The following is a 22,481-nucleotide window of genomic DNA, read 5'->3' on the forward strand; positions in this document are numbered from 1 at the left end:
GAATAAATTACTTTTGGGGGGAGAAACAAAGCAAGGCTCTCCACTGGAAGCTTGCATTACTCTATTTCTCTACGAAGAAGTAAAGATAAATTAGTACAACATTTCTCAAAGTAATATACTGCATTTGCGGAAGATGGTCCCGACCCATCCGGCCTGCCTGTCCAGCCTGATTTCACTCCAAGGATTGCTCTCTGGGCTCTGGCCACACAAGCCGTCTTGCAGACGCTGAAATCTCCGAGCTCAGGGCCTTTATGGAGGTGGAAACGGCCCCCCACCCCCGCACCCCCGCCCCGGCTCACACTGGGTGTTCCTGACCTGCTTCATGCTCACATACCCTGCTGCTTCAGCCTCAGATCCTTCCTCCTTTTGTCTTCCTCTTTTCTTCCAGATCTAATGCTCTTCCTGAACTACAGCCTTCTGTAGCTAAGTCTCCATAGTTGACAGAACAGAACCCCAGTCCCAGCTGGACCACTTACAAACTGTCACCTGGAGTAGCTTCCTTACCTTTCTGAAGATTAGTTTTCTCATGAGATTGTTTTGATGAATAAATGAGCTCATATATGCACTTACAATAATGACTGGTGCCGAGTAAAAAGTCAATAAAAGTTAGCCGTCAGTATTATTTTTTTAGCATGAATCTCACCAGGGACCCTCCTCAATCCTGGCCAGAAAAAGTCTTTCTCCTTTTCCTCTGACAGGTTTAGTTACTTTGTTTTTATTTGTATTTTTTTTTTTTTAAGATTTATTTATTTACAGGGAGAGAGGGAGAAAGACAAGCAGTGGGAGGGAGAAACTGGCTTCCTGCAGAGCAGGGAGCCTGATGCAAGGTTCAATCCCAGGACCCTGGGATCATGACCTGAGCCGAAGGTAGATGCTTAATGACTGAGCCACCCAGATGCTTCATTTTTAAAGGAATTTAGGCACTCCAGGAAAACAAATGAGTGATATTTGACTTTTTTCATAAAGAAAATTCTTAAAGTTTCAACATAAACATTAACAGGACTGGATATAATTGGATGCATCATTTATTTTTAAATTAAAGTCTTTTTTTGTTTATGAAAAAATTGTTATATTGTTCTTGGTGTTGAGAAATCTATCAATTCTTTGAAGGTATCTATCCTCTCTGGTTGCTTTTTGAGTATCTTGTCTTTGGATTCTGCAGTTTCACTAGCATACACGTAGGTGTGAACTTTCATTTATCCAGTTTGGGATTCATTGTGATGTTTCAATCTGAGGATTCATGTCATGAATCAATTTTGAAAAATTTTCAGCCATTAATTCCTCAAATATTGTCTCACCTAGTAGAAAATAAATTTACTTTCCTTTGGTGGTCGTGGGGGGGGGGGCGGATGGATTCCAATGAGATGACTGTTGGTTCTCTATCTTCCATGCCTGAAAAACTTGTTTCAAATCTTTCACCTTTTTGTGTTGCATTTGGGAAACTTTTTTTTTTTTAGATTTTATTTTTATTTATTTGACAGAGAGAAGCACAAGAAATCAACCACAAGCAGGGGGAGCAGTAGAGGGAGAGGGAGAAGCAGGCTCCCCACTGAGCAGGGAGCCCAACATGGGGCTCAATTCCAGGACCCTGGGATCATGACCTGAGCTGAAACCAAGAGACTGATGCTTAACCGGCTGAGCCACCCAGCCACCCCTATTTGGGGAACTTTCTTACATGTATTTTCCAGCAGACTAATTCTCTGTGCAGCTATGTCTGACCTAACATTTAACCCATCCACTGAGTTTTAAATTTCAACAACTTTTGTTTTTAAAATGTTTATGTTCTCTTTGGTTTATCTCTAGTCTTTTTAGACAGTCTTTTCTTTTATCATGTTTTTAATTCCTTCTTTCAAGTCTAAGAAATTTTAAACATAGTTGTTCTATAGCCAAGGATTCTAGTGTCTAGTCACTGAGGGTCTAATTTTACAGAGATGCTCAGGAGTTCAGGTTTAGTTGAACTCTTTCTGTGGGAATACTGCTTGGCCTCAATTGAGAATGTTAACCTCAGGAGAGGATTTCTATTTTGCAAAGTAAAATTAAAATTTTACTTTGGGTTTCTCAGTCTATGAAGTAATGTAAATGCACCAACGAAAGTACAGACGGGACTGAGGTTGTGAATTCCCAGGGGAGACCTCTTCCGCTCCAAAAGGAGGAGAACCTAAAGCTTTCTTGTCTTGTCTTTGTGCTGGCAGATGGATGGCCTTCTATATCATACTCTCACCGGGTCATGTTTCCAGGGACCTAGCTTAACGCGAAAGCCTCACTTCCAACTCTCCACTTTGCATACGTACAAGGTTTTGCCCACGGCACCTCGAGACAATTATAATAAACCTAAGCACAGGGCAGGGGTGGCAGCAACAGTGGCCCAGGGGCTGCTTTGGGTTTCAGTCCTTTTTAGTTCCCAGGAAACTGAATTCTCTTCTACTTATTTTCAGATCTCAACACAAGTAACACTTTCTCACAGAGGCCATACAATGTAAGTCAGGGACCTGCGATCCATTTTCATAGCCTCTTCTACTTCTCCTCCATGTACCTAATTGTTTGTAATTATGTTTTTAAAAATATTTTACTTATGTATTTGAGAGAGAGCGAGAGAGCACGAGTAGGAGGAGGGCAGAGGGAGAAAGAGAAAGAGACTCCCCTGCTGAGTGGGGAGCCTGATATGGGGTCGATCCCAGGACCCTGAGATCACGACCTGCGCTGAAACCAAGAGTCCGATACTTAACTGACTGAGCCACCCAGACACCCCTGTAGTTATGTTTAATAGTGTATTAAACTGTGTATTAAATAGTGTATTAGACTGTTTGTCTCTCTCACTAGACTGTTAGTTCCATGAGGGCAGGAATCATTTGCTCATCACAGTATCCAATCTGGCACATCACAAGAACAAAATAAATATTTGCCAAACGAATACAATGAATGTGTGTGTGGAGAGAAGGGGAAATGGATATTAATATGCACATAGCTCTTCAAGGAAAGCAAAGGGCTGAAATGGAAGAAGAAAAGAGAACATTTTATTGTAAGTTGTTTCAAAATTGCAGTAAACCCATGGCAAATCCCTGGGTAGCCATTTCTCAATGCAATCAAACTCTTGCATATCCCCATTCTTGGTTCCCTTTTCTTTTGAGATGTAATGCTCATATCTTAAGTATGCCATCCAATCATACAAATACATACAACTCACATAACACACATCTCTATAAAAATGTAGAACGTTTCCATCAATTCAGAAAGTTTCCTCACCTCTCTTCAATATCCCCATTCTCAGAAAATAGTCCCTGATGTGATTTCCATCACTATAAATCAATTTTACCTATTCTAGAATTTCATACACATGGGATCATGTTGTACACATTTTTGGTGTGTGATGTACAAGGATTCCATTTGCTCCACACCATCTCCAACAATTGGTGGTGTCAATCTTTTTCATTTTAGTCATTCTAGTGGGTCATTATGGTTTTAATTGACATTTTCCTGATGATTAATGACATCAAGCACCTTTTTATGTGCTTCTTGCCCATTTGTATATCTTCTTCTGTGAAGTTCCGTCCAAGCCTTTAGACCATTTAAAAACTGGGCAGGAGTCTGAGGTGCAGGAATTCTTTACATAGTTTGTCCTTTGTCAGACTTGTGTTGCAGATACTTTCTTTCTGGCTGTGCTTTGTCTATTTTTTAAATAGTATCTTTTAATGAGAAAATAATTTATTTTCAATAAGGTCCAACTTACCAGTTTTTATGGCTCATGAATTCTCTAAGAATTCCTTGCCCGGCTCCAAGGATATGAAGATATTTTTCTAAGCCTTCTTTTAGTAGCTTTACGGTTTTAGCTTTTATGTTTAGATTTATGATACATTTCAAGCTGGTTTCTATGTAAAGTATGAGGAAGGGGTTGAGGTTCTTTATTTCATATAAATATACAGTTGTTCCAGAAGCACTTGTTAAAAAGATTTTCTCTTCCCAGTTCAATTTCTTTTGTGTCTTGTCAAAAAGAAGTCATTTGACCTTATACAAATGAGTTTACTATATGGATAACTTATTTGTCTATCCTTTTGCCAATATCACACTTTCTTGATTACTGTGGCTTTCTGTAAGTCTTGATGTCAAGTAGGGTTAAGTCCTTCAACTTTGTTCTTTTTAAAGACTCTTGGTTTTTCTAAGTCCTCTGGTTTCCAAATATATATATATGTATATATATATTTAAGCTTTTACCCATTTATTTGACAGACAGAGATCACAAGTAGGCAGAGAGGCAGGCAGAGAGAGAGAGGGGAAAGCAGGCTCCCTGATGAGCAGAGAGCCCGACGTGAGGCATGATCCCAGGACCCTGGGATCATGACCTGAGCCGAAGGCAGAGGCTCTAACCCACTGAGCCATCCAGACGCCCCTCCAAATATATTTTAATCAGTTGGCCAATTTCTTCAAACTCTATTGGGATTTTGACTGGTACTGAATCTATAGATTAATTTGGAAAAATGTGCCCTCCTAATTATACTGAATCTGAATATTCATGCATACCTCTCCACTTACTTAGGTTTTCTTTAATTCCTCTCAACAATATTTTATAGTTTTTAGTCTTAAAATCTTTCATTCAATTTATCCGTAAGTATTGGATGTTTTTCAATCTTACAGTAAATGGTGTTTTTTCCCCAAGTTTAGCTTTCTAATTACTCACTGCTAGTAGATGGAAATATAATCAATTTTTGTACATTGACCTTCTATCCTGCAACACTGCTATAAAGTCATGTATCTGTTCTAGGAGTGTTTTTGTAGATTCCTTAGGACTGTCTTTACATAACCATGTCATCTGCAAATAACAACAGCTTTACTTCTTCCCTTCCAACATTTATGCCCTTTTCTTCTTGTTATGTTATATTGGCTAAGACCTCCAGTACAATTTTGAATTGGGGTAGTGAAAAGTGGACACCTTTGGTTGTTCTTAATATTAGGTAGGAGAAATACTCCAAAATTTAAACTTCCAGTATAATATTAGTTACAGGGTTTTTGTAGGTATTCTTTATCAGATTGAAGAAGCTTCTTCAACTCCCAGTATATCGAAAAATGTTATAAAAAATGGGCACTGTATTGTCGAATACTTTTTCTGTAGCTATTGAAATGATCTTATAATTTTCTTTTTTAAACTGCTAATATGGTGAAATACATTGGTTGATTTATATATTAAATGAATCTGTACTCCTAGGATAAACCTCACTTGATCATGGAGTACTTTCCTTTTTACATATTGCTGGCTTCACTTTGGTAATATTTTGTTAAAGGTGTTTTCACCCATGCTTATGGGAGAATTTGGTTATTGATTTTGTTTTCTTGTAATGGCCTTTTTTGTTTTTGTATCAGGTTACAGTAGCCTGATAAAATGACTTGGAAAGTGTTCCTTCTTCCTTTATTAAGAATTTATGTCAGATTGTTATTATTTCTTCCTTAAGTATATGATAGTACTCTCCTCTGAGCTTAGAGTTTTCTTTGTGGAAGTTAATTACAAATTCAATATCCTTAACAGATTTAGGACTATTTAGATTTTCTATTTATTATGTCAGTTTGGTTAATTTGTCTTTTTTTTTTTTTTAAGATTTTATTTTTAAGTAATTTCTACACCCCACATGGGGCTTGAACCCACAACTTCAAGATCAAGAGTTACACGCTCTACTGACTGAGCCAAGCCAGGCACCCCTAATTTGTATGTTTCAAGGAATCTGCCTATTTCATCTAGGTTGCCAAATTTATTAGCAAAAAGTTGCTCATGATATTCTCTTATCATCCATATAATATCTATAGGGCCTGTAGCAATGTCCTTTCTTTCATTTGTGACTTTTTTTTTTTTTTAGAAGATTTTATTTATTTATTTGACAAAGAGGGACACAGTGAGAGAGAGAACACAAGCAGGGGGAGCGGGAGAGAAGCAGACTTCCTACCAAGCAGGGAGCCTGATGCGGTGCTCAATCCCAGGACCCTGGGATCATGACCTGAGCCAAACGCAGACGCTTAATGACTGAGCCACCCAGGCGCCCCTCATTTGTGATATTAATTATTTGTGTTTTCTTTCCTTTTTTCTTGATCAGGATTTCTAGGGGGTAATTAATTTTATTGTTTTTTAAAGAACCAAATTCTAGCTCGTTGACTTTCTTGATTCATTTTTTAAAGAGTCTACTGTAGATAAAATTAAAGGCCTCTATAATCCCTTCCCTAAACCCACTCCTCTCCTTCTGTTCCTGACGTACCTATATTCCTAAATTTCATGTATACCATCACCCTACCATTAGTATATTAAAATAATGCTAATTCCTGCTACTCTACTAGGATGTTCCATTTACTCACCATGTTTCCTGCTTCTGCAGCCAGCCGGGCAGCGTAGCGAGCTATAAGTCGGTGTTCCTCATCCAGTCGGCTGGGACTGTCCAGGACACTGCCAAAGAGACAAAAAATTCAACAGGTGTCTATTAAACATTCCCTACCCTTGCTTTACTCTTAGAAAGAACTGATGGGAGAAAGTTTTTTTTTAAAAAAGTATGGTAGCAAAAGAAACAGAGGCCTGGGTCGTAGATACTAACGGTCTTCTGAGAAAGGTGGTTTAGAGAAATGATGAGACCACACGAGCCCTTTCTCTTCAGCAGCATTCCCCCTGCTCCTACACCATCAGAAGGGGGCACTTCTTTTTGAATGCAAGGTCTGGGAAAAGACAGAGCATCTGCAAAATCTGGGGGGAGGGAGGATTTCTAATCAAATGTTTTGGGAAAATGTATAACTTTTAGATATAGGTCTTGAATTAAAAAAGACCAAGAGAAAACTAAAGCATCACAAAAAATGGAGGGCTGAAGGAAAGTATGCTTAACATGGGGCAAACAAAACTGAGGAGCTCAAGCAAGGGCAGGTCCAACCTACGGTAAAGTTGGAGACGAATCCATGGTATCAAACATTCGCTTTCATGCTTCTTTCCTGTCTTTTACCATGTTTGCTCCACAATTATAGCCCCATCTTCGAGTGAATGAACCCAGTCTATTACTCTTTCCTAAGAGAATGAGCACCCTAACCTTAAGGTCTTTAAGACCTCATAGGTGGGCTCTCAGACGCTGCTGCGCCTGGATGAAGCGTTCTGGAGTGGCGGGCCAGCTCTGTGTCTACGTGGTACAAGGACCTTTTGACTGGATCATGAAATAACTGACTCCTTTGGTTTAGCATGTTACACCAACTCTCATTCACCCATCGCAGGGCACTCCCCGATTAATAGGGATTGTGGCTACAGAATTGTTTGTTGAAGTCTGGCAGGTGTTTTAAGGTAACAGAGGTGATGATGACTGATCACAGATGGGTGTCGTGGCCTGCTTCTACTGTGGCCCTTGCTTCTTGGTCTTCCAAAAACCTCCCCATGGAATTTAGCAGCATGATGAGTAATACGAAAAAATTTAAAGACATGAATCCAATACTCATCAAATCTTGTAATAATTACTGGGGGGAGGGAATCCGGGAAGGAGGAAGTTAAACTGATAGAGCTGTGTCTGACCTTTTCATGTATGGAATCAACTGGATTTTTCCTAGATTTTTTTTTCACCTTTCTCTGTTTCTATCGTTGTGGCTACTTCTTTAAGATTAACTTGGTCTTTCCTTGAGGATGGATTTTTTTAAATGTGCTTCTTTTGCCTGTGCCACTTCTGAATACTTTATAATTTGAGGTATGCAAATGTGAGTCTGTATCATCATCCTCTCACAAGATGATCTTGTAATAAGAACATGCTACCATCAGTCAGCTTTCACACATTAGGGTCAAGGCCCCATGGTCAAGGCTGAACTGTAATATTCATGCCTTAAAGTTGTTTGTTGGAAATAAGAGAACTACCTTTATCCTTTAAAAAAAAACCACCAACAACAAAAATGAACATTTACTTATACAAGTGGATAAAATTAAAGAGGGACTGGCAACCTAAGAAATGAGACTTAAGAGTGGCTGCCCTTTGTTCTGGCAAGGGATGTAACAAAAACTTCATTTTTTCCTCTGTGCAAAAAGGCTCCCCTTCTTCCACCATGTTCCATCTCCCTAGGAAGGTTAATTCTACTTGTCATTTATACCCAAGTGTGGACGACATGGTTGCTTTAATTGGCTATGCTTTCCAGCCAGAAACTAGAACTTTATGTTGATGAGAGGTTTTAAGGTCAATGAAAATTAAGAGGAAAATTAGAAAGGTTCCTTATTTTTCCGCTTGAGCTGACTTTCATTCTCAGAATTAGCCAAGAAATTTCTGCCTTCTTTGAGGAAGCATGAAGCTCAGTTCCTTAGACTACAGATCAAGAAGAGATGTAGTACTCACCCAGTCCTCATGTTCTGCCCGGGCTCTCGGCCACCAGTTCCTGCTCAGGAAGCCTAATCCCTAAGCCAGGACGCTTAAGGACCTTAGCTAAACCTCCCACAAATCTTTTGGGGCTGAAATATCAAGTTGCAATCTCTGCCAACATTCTGCTTCTATTTTCACCATGGAAACTTTTAATCACCTGGACAACTGCCCTTACTGATGAGAAGTGAGCTGTCCTGCCAGGGATGAGACAACTCTATTCCTAGAGACCCAAGGAGCTGGGACATACTGCACAGAAATCATCTGTTGGCTGAAGAGACACTCTTGGGTGACGTAATGCAGTTACTAGGCCTCTCCTTCCCTCCCGGAGGAAAAGCCTGTTAAACGTACTTGGGAAGTAGGAAAGTAGACTTTAGAGTTAAATAAATGCCCCAAAATACCAATACTATTTAGTCACACTGGCTAAACTATGGGAAATGGTATGAAATATAATACAGAAAATAGTCCTTTCCAAATATGTATTTTTTCACATGATTATTTATTCTTGTCATCACAGGAAATAAAAACAAGGTCAGATCACCTTCTCACGAAGCCAAGGCATGTTCTGGGCAAAACTAAGATCAAAATGTAAGGCTCCAGACTCCCTTATGTGCTTCGTTAATAAATTAGGCTTCCTTTCTAAGAATAAGAGCCTATCTGCTGCCATGTAGAGTGGAGGGACTGTTCTCCCTGCAGACCGGTGGTAGGTAAGGGCACGGAGTGGATAGGGAGCCTTGGGGCTACCTGACTATAACAGCACTTTGTTTGGTATTAATTCTTCTAAAGGGTTTACTTTGCTGTAGTTCGTGGTTATCCAACGTTTTTCTATCCTGACCCACTGAGGAGTCAGGCATATTCCCACATTAACAGTGAGTCACTACCAGTAGTTTTCAGAGAAAGGGGAATATGGAGTTATTATAACGCGTCTAATGATCACATGTAGAGGCACATATTGTTTGGGAAAAGTCTCCCTCAGGTGGCAATGATCCAGTACCACTGTTGCAAACCACTGGTTTAAGTAATCAATAGTGATAGATTGGGGGGAAGAGATGAAGTTGTAACATGCAGAGATGTCACAGGGCGATGGTATCAAAGTTTAGACACAGTGAGATATCTGCGGGTTGATCAACCCTACGCTCTGAATGTCGACAGAAAGGTTTCGATATTTAGTCAAGAATGAGCAGCGAGAGGTTGCCTCGAACAGCTCTGTGAATGCGCATCTTGGGGACGGCATAGCTGCTGGAGATTTACATGGCCTTTCAGTGTAAGCTCAGGGAGGTGAACTCCACTTCAAAACAGCATTTCTGACTCTGTGTTTAGGTAAGTGCCTGGGCTTGGCAAGGCTCCTTCTCTTTCAGAAGTTAATGCTTTAGCAATTATTTCAACTCTGCCAAACGTAGCTGGTAGCATCTCAAGAAAAACCCCCCATGCAGAGCTTTTTCCAGCTGGCAAGGCCAGGTAACGAGGCTCTCCCTCCCTCTGACCAGCCCGTGGCTGCCCGCCTGCTGCCGCTGCTCTACCACTGACCGTGCACAGTGCTGCAGACGGGCCACATAGGAGGCTATCAGCGCGTGCTCATCGGCCGAGTGACTGGGTATGTCCTGGCTATACTGTAACCTAGGAACAACGGAGGCAAAGACAGCAAGCACAACACACACACACACAGAGCGAGAAATGAACATGGATTAAAATGGGCAAACTTCAAAGAAAAATAGAAAAAAAATAATAAATCATGATAAGGAAAACAATAAAAAAAAACCACAATGCATAATGGAATATGGTGTTAGACCATAGAAAATACATTTCACCAATCCTTTGAACAAAAGCAGTCCCTTAGGAAAACAGCCTTCGCTGACGGACACTTCAGCCTCTGAACAGGAGAAACCAAGGAGGGGTCACCAGGAAGCCTTGCCCACCAATCTTATCTAGTTTCTGGGCTCTGGGATGGATGCACCTTTTAGGGAATGCCCAATGGCAGGGAAACAGGCAGAGTGGGTCTATTTAACATCACCAAATGTCCCCTGATGCTTTAATAGCTTTTGTCTACAAGTAAATAATTTTCAGGATTACTTCGTGATACCAGTTAAACCCTTTTATTTCTATAAGGACATTGCCTTTAGCACCATTCTATTTTCTCCCATAAAGCTGATACTTAAACCAAACTTGTCAGAATTATTCCTCATTGTAAGACGACACTGTACACATTTTGAGGCTCTTTTATAGACATTCAGAAGGTCTTTAAGCCCAAGAGTTTCTAAAAATGTTTTACTCCAGAAATGTTAACACATGCACAAAATGGAGAGTAAATTAATGACTACTTTTCATGTACCCATCACCAAAGTTCAACAAAAACTAACATTTTGTCAACTTATTGAATATATTCTTCCTTCACTCAACTTTTTGTCTAGAAAGAGATGGCTGAAGCAAATCCCAGACAACTTATTATTTCATTTGGGAATACTTAATTTACACAACCACAGTGCCATCATCACACCTAAAAAAAATTAACAAGAACATTTTAACTCTGAAAGTTTCCTCAAATCTTAAACAATATCCATCTACATTTAGAATCAAGATTCCAACAAGGTCCACACACATTGAATTTGGTTGATATGTTTCTGTTTTTTAATCTACAACAGTCCTTCCTTTTCCTTGTTTCTGTCATGTCATTTATTTGTGAAGAAAGCAGGTTATCTAGTCGCATACCCAACATTCTGGATTTGACTGTTTCCTCGGTGCCATTTAAGTTGTTTCGCTACACCCTGTGGCTACAGCTAGAGATCTGATTAAAGCTTTTGCTTTCGTTTCATTTTTGGAGAAGGGGCTAGAATCTGTTGTAGGTAATATGGTTCACTTATACATCAAATAGGGGACACACAATGGAATAAAAATACTGGATTCAGACGTTATTGGTTACATCTCTCCATTATAAAGTCCCCCATCAACTTTTCACCTAATGGATTTAGCATTTACTGATGATTTTGCCTAGATTCATTATTTCTTGGGTGGGGGGGGGGGTTTACGAAAACCCGGTTTCCAATTTTATCATCTTTTCTGCATTTATTAGTTTTCTCTCTTTGCTTATCTTGAAATATTAATAATTCAGAAAAGGTAAAACAAATGGTTGGCATTTCTTACTACTTAACAAATTTCAGAACAATGAATTAGTGCCCTAGCAACCTCCAATGGGTACCAAAGAGTTTTCTTTTTTAGTATCATTAAGAACTCATAGATTTTCATGTATCTGATTGTTACAATCATCTTTTTGATGCTCAAATTGTCCTATCTTTGGCCAGTGGGAGCTCCTGTAAGTAGGCTCCTGTGTTAATCTAATATAGCCATTAGATATCATTAGCTTCTTTGGTTGGCACAGTAAGATGCCCCAGTCTCATCTTGTGTATGTCCTGCCCCACTCTTGGAATCAACTATTCCTTCAAGGACTGCAGGTTCCTTTTACCAGGAAAGAGTGTTTAGAGATCACAGTTAGTGTACTAGGGTGTTCCTTGTTCCTGGATGATCACTGCTTCTAGAATTTTTCAGTCGATAAAGCTAAGAAATCTATATATTTTAGAAGGAATAAAAACAGGTTCTCTCACTACTTTCAAATGCCATTCAATTTTCTGCTAGCTTGCATTGTTTTTTTAAAGATTTTATTATTTATTTGAGAGCAAGAGAGTGCAAGGACAAGAAGGGGGAATGGCACACAGAGGAAGAAGAAGACTCCCCACTGAGCACGGAGGCCGATGCGGGGCTCGATCCCAGGACCCTGGCATCATGACCTGAGTGAAGGCAGACACTTAACTGACTGAGCCACCCAGGCACCCTGTGTGCATTGTCTCTAATGAGAAATCCCTTCAAAAATCTTATCTTTCTTCCCCTGTATATAACATCTTTTTTCCTCTAGATGCTTTTAATACTTTTTCTTCATCACTGGTTTTCAGCAATTTGACTGTGATGTACCTTGGTATGGTTTTCTCTGTTTATCCTGATTATAGTTTGTTGAATTTCTTGTACCTATGGGTTTATAGTTTTTATCAAATTTGTAAAAATTTACCTGGAAATTTGGAAAAAAAGATTTCCTGAAATCATTTTTCTCTCCTCCCTCTTTTCCTTCCTCTTCTCCTCTCCTCCTAATCCTGTTAGGCTGGTTGCCACTGTCCCGGAAGTCTTGGAGGTTCTGTTCAGTTTTTAGCATTGTATTTTGAGTAGTTTGTATTGCCATGTCTTTAAGTTCAGTGGACTTTTTCTTCTGTAATTTCTGATATACTGTTAAATCCATTCATAGGCTTTTTCATTTTGGGTATTATCTCCTTCAACTCTAGAAGTTCTATTTTTTAATTTAAGACTTTTTGTCACTGAAGTAGAATATATATGCAGAAACTTCCAATTATGTTTATAGGTGGTTCTTTTTTATTTCAATTTTTTTCCTCATTATGCTAATATTTTCCTTTACATTTTTGGTACTTATTGTGCTTGGGTTTTCGTTTAAGATTTTTATTTATTTATTTGAGACAGAAAGAGAGAATGAGCAGGGACGACAGGTGGGGGGGGCACACTCCCTGTTGAGCAGGGAGCCTGACATGGGGCTCAATCCCAGGACCTGGAGATCATGACCTGAGCCGAAGGCAGACACTTAACCCACTGAGCCACCCAGGTGCCCCTGTTATGGCTGTTTTGAAGTTCATCTCTGTTCATTGCATCATGACTGTTATTTCTGGATCTGTTTATATTGACTAATTTTTTTTTAAAGATTTTATTTATTTATTTGACACAGAGAGAGAGAGATCACAAGTAGGTAGAGAGGCAGGCAGAGAGAGAGGAGGAAGCAGGCTCCCTGCTGAGCAGAGAGCAGAGGCCCTGCTGTGGGCCTCGATCCCAGAACTCTGAGATAATGACCTGAGCCGAAGGCAGAGGCTTAACCCACTGAGCCACCCAGGTGCCCCAACAATTTTATTCTGGTTGCAGAACATAATTTCCTGCTGCTTTCTATGTCCTCTAAATTTTTATTGGATGATGGAAATTTTGAGGATTATGTTGTTGAATGTCTGGATTTCATTTTCTTCTAAAGGATCTAGTAGCTAATTTACTTGTGGACAGATTTGTCCTTTTGAGGCCTGTGTTAAAGTTTCATTAGTACAAATCTAGGGTAACTTTTATCTAGGACTATTTTCACCCTGCTCCTAAACTGTGGCCTGTCTGGGGTCTTTACCGAATGCTCCCAGTGTTTGATGATGTCACTACTCTGGTTGGTTGGAACTCAAACAGGCTGAGCTCGCGTAGCTGTTCCACTTTCAAATCTCTGGGACCTGTTCTTTCCCAGGTAGTAATTCTTTGGTGGTCTTGTGAAATCTCGTTCTATGCAAATGTAGCTTAGTTAAGGGATCTGTGTGCAGGTTTATGGAGCCCTTTCCTGCGTGCTTCCTTCCCTCTGGTGTTCCTCTTAGCAAATTCCAGAATTCCCAAACTCTAATCTCTCTCTCCTTACTCTCAGCAAATAGGGCTTACCCTGCTTGTCTCTAGCACTAGACTTTAGTAAATGCCTCCCAGTAGAAAGCCTGGGCAATCATTGGGCTCTCCTCATTTATTTCCTTTCCCTCAGAGAACGGTCCTGCCCTACTTAATGTCTAATTTCCGAAAACAGTTGCTTAGTTATAATAGTTTTCTAGAAGTTTATAGTGGGAGAACTAATCTGACATCAGCTACTTCACCACGACTAGAGGAGAGGACGTTCTCTCTGTAGTAACTCAGTTTTTTAAAGAAGATTTTTTCAATTGATTGCTTTTAGAGAGAGTGTGCACAAGCAGGGGTGGGAGAGGGGCGGAGGGAGAGGGACAAGGAGTTGGTGCTGAATGTGGAGCTGATGGGGGATGGTGGCGGGTGGAGGGTTAGGTCTCATGACCCTGAGATCGTGTCCTGCGCCAAAATCAAGAGTTGGCTGCTTAACCAGCTGAGCCACTCAGGCGCCCATGTAGTAACTCACATTTATACTTCTGTAAAGTATTGGTCTATTTCAAACTAGAAATTAGAACAAAAGAAAATTGCTTCTTTAGAAGACCGACTGAAAAGTAGCAGTGTTATAGAAGGCCGGCATAAGGGCTTCAACTCTTCCTCCACTACGAGAAATTGCTGGGGGGTTTTGAGCAGATGCAGGGTATGCTCTAACTTCTCCTTTAATAAGATCATCTGCACTATGGAACATGAAGTGTCAGAAAGTGGGGAAGAAGCAGCTAATTAGAAGCCTCCTGCAACATTCCAGATGAGAGGAAAGAGTGGCAAGAAGGACAGTAGCTGCTGTTGAAGTGGCAAGAGATGGCAGGGTCCTGGGCAGACTCTCGCAGTGTTTTTGGAGAAAGCTGATCTAATGATCTGACACCTTAGATGGGAGAAGCATCAGGGGGTTCTCACGAAATTGCCACTAACTGAGATGGGGGAAGACTGAGAGAGAGAGAGGCAGGTCTGGTAGGGGGAGACTCGGAGCTCAGTTTGGAACTTGCTAATTATGAGATTTTTATCCCGGTGGAGGTACTGACTAGGAGGAAGACCAGTGAGGTCAGAGCTAGTGAAAAGGTCTGGGCCGGAAAAAGAAGTTTGGAAGTCACTGGTATGGAGACAATGGTGAAAGCCCCGAGTCTAGGTGGGGTCACCCACGGGGAGGACAAACAGAAAAATGAGGTGGTCCCTCTGGCATACTAGCATTTAGAGTTCAAGGAGGTATGGAAAAACTAGCTGAGGGGGCCACGGAGGACGAGCAGGACTCCTGGAGGCAAGTACAGAAAGTGTTTCACGTAGAAGGGAGCAAGTCTCTGTGTCAACAGCCACTGACAGATCAGCTCGGACGAGTCCTGAGAGTTCATCACTGGATTGAACACCGAGCATGGCACTGGTCTCCTTGACAGAACACATTCTGGAAGTGAACAGGAAGTGGGAATCTGACCCGGATGTCTTCTGAAGGGAATGACAAGAACAAAATCAGAAGCATTAATGGAACCAACAGTCCATTAAACTCCATTTTTAATTTTCTATGAAGACTGCTATTCAGAACTAGTGTCATTTGCCAGATAACTAGGGATCTAAACTAAAATGAAAAGCAGTATCAGTAGCTGTCTATAGTAAATCAGGAACTTAAGGGTCCATGGATTTTCTCACAATTCTGTGTTGGGGTGTGGGTATTATGCTAGCTGTATGTGTGATATATATACTCACATTCAAAGGTGTACCTGTTTTTCCCAGATCTACTTTTTTTGAATTTAAATACTTTCCTTTCGATAAAATATAAATCTCTATATAATCTCCAACTTACACATAGGTTTTGTTTTAGAAATCTGTTTTTCGAAAGCAAAGTCAGTAGTTTGGAATAGTTTAGAATCCCATATAGGTAAAAAAAAATACACAAAATTATAAGAAAAAAAGAAGACATAATAGTAGAATTTTATCCAATTAGATCAGAGGTCAGTAAAAGCAAGGGTGAGTAGAATAAACCAGAGTTAAAAGAGGAGTGACAATGATATGAGCACATCTCTGGGGGGGGGGGGGCGTTGGCAGGGGAGGGGGGAGCTGGAGCAGCATTTTTTGCCTCCTGAGACACCCTCCCCACTCCACGCATTTGAAAACAAGCTTCCAGGTGCTCCCAAGGCACACTCCAGGGGGAGACCCGCTCTGCTAGAGGACGGGGGCTTTCAAGTCTCATGGCTTCAGCAGAAGCTCTATGGGCAGCAATACAGGGCGCCTTTGGCAGAAGTGAAGGGGCACCGCTGTGGGAAAGGGATGTGAGTGGTGAGAGAGGGGATTTAGATTAAGCTGTGTCGGGGACAAGGTCAGAAGCAGAGGCATCTGCAGCCCGGGGAGCAGGACTCACTACTAAGCTGGAGGCAGGAGAGCACAGAAACCAGAGCCTGGGCTTTGGATGAGGCAGTCTTGGGTTTAATCCACACACACCTGCTTGCTGTGTGAGCCTGGACATTAATCTCTCTGCTTCAGTCCCCTCATCTGTAGAATTATAACAATAATATGAAATCTACTTCACGTATTGCTTAGTTTAGAGAGTATAGGAAGGATTAAGGAAGATAATATAGTTGTCATTATCAAGAAAGTACCTGTGACCTTATCAGAGAATGTCACATATGCTCTTTTGCTTATTCTCAGGATAATCTTACCAAAAAGGTATTACTATAATCCCCACAACTTTGCATCTCCAGCAGTGACCCCTCTCTGGAGCTCCAGGATTGTGTACTTGAGGGCCTATGCAGCATCTCCCCGGGGCTGCCTAAAAGACATCCCAAACCTAACATGTTCACACTGGAACCCCGGACTCTCTCCACCCACTTCCTCATCTGCCGCACCCCCAAACCAACCAGTTTAAATGAACAGCATCACCTCTCACCCAACCAGCAAGCTCAAAGTGGATGGCTTCTGGCTTTCTCTTGTTTCCTGAGGCGCCACATCCAAGCTGTTACTTGGTCCTGCTGGCTCTTCCCTGAAACCAGACCCTCAAGCCAGCCCCTTTCACAGCCCCCTTCACACCCCCCCCCCCGCTTTCTCATCTGGAAGTTCTCACCAAGTGCCACTGGGACGACCCGACAGCCCTTGCTTGCTTTCCCCTTCCATTCTTGCCCACTAGAGTCAATTCTCCACACTGCAGGGCGTGATCTTAGTAAATCAATCTGGAGAGTGATAAAAATGTTCTAAAACTGATTGTGGTGATGGCCGCACAACTCTGTGAATACACCAAAAACCACTGAGTTATACACTTTAAGTGGATAGATTATATGGTGAGTGAATTCTATCTCAATAACCTATTGAAGAAATAAATCAACAATTTTGAAACCGCTATCCATGCTACCAGGGCTAAACAAATAGGCACAAGGCTGGTGGGCGACAGGAGCCAGGTTTCTCACTGTGGGAAAGGGACAGATAACCAGGGGCAGGGCAGCTAGAGGGAACGAAGTACTGGAGTAGAACCAGATATGTCAGGATAACTCATGTCCTTGATTTCTCTGCTCTGAACAGACTAAGCAGGCAACGCTATAAGATGCCATGTGCTCGCAGTAATTGAAGAAGAAAATCCTTTTCCTAACAGAGGAAGTACTGATTAAGCGGCAAGATTTGGAGGAAAGAAGTAAGTTTCTGGATAGTCTGGTGAGTCCTCACCTTCAGTGAGCTCATAGTCTATCTAGAAAGGCATCCAACAAACAGGTAATTACAATATGCTGATATAAAAAGATGCTACGGATTACAGAGGAAGAACACTTTATCTAGTTTAGGGTATCAGTGAAGGCTTCCTGGAGGAGAAGGAAGAATCAGATGACAAAGCGAGGGGAATAAAGAGTAAGGGGGTGGGAAGGCATGAAAGGTGGAAGCAGCTCGTGCAGAAACCTGCTTGGGAAACCGTAAATGATTTGAGTAGTTCTGTGGATAGGCGCCGAGTAAAAAGAGTGAAATAAGGCAGGGCTGGGGGGCCTGGCCACGGTCGCCTGGGAATAGCTTCATAAGCCACAAATGTCAAGCTGACAAATGTCGATTCAACCCATAAAAGTGATTTTCATGGCTGAATATATGATAGCTCTAGTAGCACTTCTGGTGGAAACTGGGCATTTGCGTCAGTCTCTGGAGCACCTACAAGGTGTGGGGCACTGTGCCAGGGGACAAGGATACTACAGTCAGCGGGACCCAGACACAGCTGACTAATCCTGTAGAACTGTGCTACCACCAGCCACATGTACCTGTTTAAATTCAAATTAATTCAAATTAAATAAAATTAGAAATTCACTTCCTCAGTCACATTTCTTTCTTTCTTTTTTTTTTAAGATTTTATTTATTTATTCGTGAGAGACAGAGAGAGAGGGAGGCAGAGGCAGAGGGAGAAGCAGGCTCCCTGCTGAGTAAGGAGCCCAATGCGGGACTCGATCCCAGGACGCCAGGACCATGACTTGAGCAGAGGGCAGACACTTAACAACTGAGGCACCCAGGCATACCTCTGTCACATTTCAAGTGCTCAACAGCCTCACATGGCTTGTGGCTACCATGCTGGTTTCCCTGCTATTGGACAGTGCTGTGGAACAAAAGAATCACTGGAAAGTTTTGACCAGGAGAGTAACATCACTAAATCTACATTCAGAAAAAACCCTCTGGTGACAAAGGAAAGAATGTTTTGAGGGTGAGGTGGGGAGTAGACTAGAGATTTCCTAATAAGATCCATGAAAAAAAGATTTCTTTTTTTTTAACCACAGCATGGATTTGTTTTAAATATCTGCTTTACTACGGTAAGTGGAAATATTTTCATAGTTTGATGTTACAAGGAATGAAAAACCATGGTTAAACTGAATTACCACAGGAGTTTCAGCATCGTTATAGGGATTTCTGGTTAAATGCGCAAGCCCTTAGCATGTCACTACAAAGCAGGGTGGTGCACTGAGTCAGCTTTTTTGTTTTATTTTAAGATTTTATTTATTTATTTATGAAAGAGAGAGCATCCACGAGTGGGGGTGCACAGGGAGAAGCAGGCTCCCCCATGAGCAGGGGGCCCAATATGGGACTCAATCCCAGGACTCTGGGATCATGACCTGACCCAAAGGCAGACGCTTAACCAACTGAGCCACCCCTGTGTCAGCTTCTTAACAGGACATATGGTCAAGAGGTAATCGACTTAACAGTCCAAGGCAGATGTAAAAAATGGGTAAAATTGTGTGTGTGTGTGTGTGTAGGTTCTTACTGGTCATTTGTTGGATCTGGGTACCCATCTGTTCTTTGCTAGTGTGAATCTGAGGTAGTTGGAAGAATCTGGATTCCAGGAATTCATGCTAAGGTCTGGTTCCTCTGTGTCCCGTAGGCACTTCTAACTCAGCATAATCTGGTTCGTCTTGCCCAAATCTTCCTCCTGTGTTTCAACCCCAAGTACCTTAACTTAAGCCAGAAAGGAACCTGGAGGAGAATCATCTATCCCCTTCCTTAGCCCCCACATCCAAAACCCACAAGACTGCCTTCACTTTCAGAGTCCCTCAGGCGTGTCTCACTCTGAACATGGCAACACTGAACTCACCGTTTTCCTCCCTGACCTATTGCTTCTTCCCCTCCGTTCAGCTGACAGCCTATAATGGATGCAATTCTCACTCATGTTGAGCACCTCTAGCCTGAGTCCGATGAGAGGAGGAAACTATTAGTTACTATGCTTCTGTAAGCTTCAATTTTTCTTTTTTTTTTTTTTTAAGATTTTTAGAATTTATTTACTTGACAGAGATCACAGAGAGAGAGAGAGAGAGGGGAGGAAGCAGGCTCCCCGCTGAGCAGAGAGCCCGATGTGGGGCTCGATCCCAGGACCCCGGGACCATGACCCGAGCCGAAGGCAGAGGCTTAACCCACTGAACCACCCAGATGCTCCTGTAAGCTTCAGTTTTTCAAACTTAAGGTTTACAGTATGGACTTGGAATACTCAAGCTTTTTGTTTGCACTAACCTGAGTTAGAATTGCTGAAGGGTTTATCTTAAATGCTTGAATGGAAATGGAATTTAATCCCAACCCAGAAGCAGTTGAAACCTGGCTGGCTGCCTGGGCCATCAGATGGACTTTGGAAATCTGCCAACACTGAGGACCCTACAGCCCCATAAGATTATGTGTTAATTTTCAATTACTCTGCTTCTCTGTCTTTCAAAAGTAGATTGGAGAAAAAAGTAATTCTTGTGTTGTCTTGGAGAGATCTTCATGAAGAATTCATGCAAACTAGTTGTTTCATGCTCATGCTTAAATCCTCATTAATTCTTGCTTTTCAACCAAATGCTTTTTTTAACTTATTTTTTAAAATTTCTTTCTAAAAAATTTTTAAGTAGGCTCCACACTGGAGATGGAACTCACAACCCTGAGATCAAGACCTGAGCTAAGATCAAGAGTCAGACAAGAAACCAAAGGAGCCACCCAGGAACCCCGCAATCAAACTCTTCTTCTCATTTCACAGTGGGGAAGAGCATCAGTACCCTGAGCTCACAAATGGAGAGTTTCGGGCTTGACCAATTTCAGTTGGCCTCCTTTTTTAGTTGCGCCAATATTTTCAGTCTGTTATTTTCAGTCTAAAACACAACACATTGTGGCTTTTGTCATTCTGCAGTACTCTGTAGATAACAGGATAAAACCTTTACCTTGGCACCCACTCAGAAAGCCATTTTAATACTATTATAGTACAACTCATCTGCGTGTCTTCAGCTCAGAAATAATATTTATACTATGGTCTCTTCTGACCTTTAAAAAATGTTTTTCCAGGGCGCCTGCATGGCTCAGTTATGGGTCTGACTCTTGATGTTGGCTTAGGTCATGATCTCAGGGTGGTGAGGTGGAGCCCCCTGTCATGCATGGAGCCTGCTTGGGATTCTCGCTCTCCCTCTGTCCCTGCCCCAAAACATTTCTCCTTCTGAAGTATGTGTTAAAGTTAAAAACTTCTGACTGATAAAATCTTGACTTCACTTAAGATTCCTAGCAATTGGTGACTACTCAGAAATAGTAGCTCTAAAGTTTGCCTTAGAGCTTAGAGGTATGCTCTGAGGTTACCACCCAAAGACATTATGTCCCAACACAATACATCTTTATAAACTGAACAGAATAGAAAGCATTATTTAACCCTTGAGAGAAATAAAAATGAGGTGGTAGGGGGAAAGAGGTCCTCCTGAAACAAATCTATGCAAATGGAGGGGTGATGTAATCTACTTACACATACAATATTTTCCAGAAACCACGCCATAAAGAAGGCTATAGCTACGTGTCTCTTCAGCATCCTACCTTCTCCACAGATAGCAGACCCTCCCTTCTTTGGAGACTGACCCTTACCCATTCAACCATGTTATCTTAGGTGGGGCCAGCAAACAGAAAACCTGTGGGTGAGTAACATGACCCATGATGGACCAAAAGGAACTTCCATTGGGACTTTTTAAGTTGGTCAATCACTATAGGGTAGTGAGGTTATGAAATATGAACACACAGGTGTCACACATACTCCCTGCCATGTGAAAGGTAGCTATACTCAGGAAGCAGCAGCCGACATACAACAGGGAGGAACAAGGAGTGTGAGGGTAGCAGAGGGAGGTAGGGAAACACCTAAGTGAGTCAGAGCTCCCCTGGCTCTGGCCATCCCTGAGGACCAGCCACAATAACATCCTGCCCTTCCCACAGTTTGGCTATAAAAACAAAAACCTTCAGGGGCACCAGGGTGGCTCAGTGGGTTAAGCATCCAACTCTTGGTTTCAGCTCAGGTCATGATCTCAGGGTCCTGAGATTGAGCACCTGGTTGGGCTCCGAGCTCGGCTCAGAGTCTGCTTCTGTCTCTTTCCCTCTGGCCCTCCCCCCACCTGGATGCACACACACTCTAAAATAAATTAAACAAACAAAAAAACCTTCTTGTTTTCCCTAAGCTAATTCAAACCAAGCTTCTGCCACTTATAGCCAAGGGTTCTGACTAAAATAGAAATGGATACTCAAAGTGGAGAGTAACACTGAGGAGAACTCGCTGAGTCAAGCTGAGGTGTGGATGGGAGCAACTCTCCAACCCAAGGGGGGAATCCATCAGTCTGCGGAGGAAAGCAACGGGTTAACCTGTACTCTCTAGGATGCTGGGACTTAGGTCTTGTGCCCCTTATGGCCAGAGTCCCAGGCTCCTTGAGAGGAAAAACAGGACGGAGCAGTGATTTCCTGAATCTTCAGAATGACGCCGCAAGGGAGGGAGACGGGTTGTCTGAAAGCAGTTGCCTCAGCCCACCCGGGGTGAGATATTTAAGACAAGTGGGGTCTTATGGGGGTTGTATTGTTCCAGGTAACCCCAACGCAAACCTTGGCTGTTTGGCAGAGTTGCGGTAGGGGCCCTTACCCAGTACATAGACAATCTGTGGCTCTAAGTGCTTCTGCACAGACTGCCAGCCTCTGTTCTGCTCCTCCTCTTCCAAGCCTTCTCATTCCTGGGACAGGCTTTCTTCTGGACTCCCCTCACTGTTGCAAACCACTGCCTCCTCTCACGGTCAGCTGAGGCTTTGGTCTTCTCCAGTCTGTAAAATCAGTGTCCACTCACCCATCCGCTCTGCTGCTTCCAAATTCTCATTGCTATTGTCTCCTCTTCCGGTTTTCTTTCTTCTAGTGGGTTTTTACTCAAGATAATCTCTTGGCTGCCATTTTGGC

General features: G+C 41.9%; 1 protein-coding gene across 2 annotated transcripts in view; it reads right to left on the reverse strand.

The window, feature by feature from the left end:
* Positions 1–22,481, reverse strand: part of LOC308338080 (dystrobrevin beta-like) — a 77,586-nt gene that overhangs the window by 50,075 nt on the left and 5,030 nt on the right. For both annotated transcript variants that reach the window (XM_080831644.1, XM_080831643.1), the window contains exons 2-3: positions 9,864–9,953; positions 6,331–6,418 (exon numbers count right to left, since the gene is read on the reverse strand). In XM_080831644.1, the coding sequence (XP_080687770.1) occupies positions 6,331–6,418; positions 9,864–9,953 (178 nt within the window). The remainder of the gene's footprint in view (positions 1–6,330; positions 6,419–9,863; positions 9,954–22,481) is intronic.

Source organism: Martes martes (assembly GCF_963455335.1).
Source record: "Martes martes genome assembly, contig: scaffold_200, whole genome shotgun sequence".
Taxonomy (NCBI): domain Eukaryota; kingdom Metazoa; phylum Chordata; class Mammalia; order Carnivora; family Mustelidae; genus Martes; species Martes martes.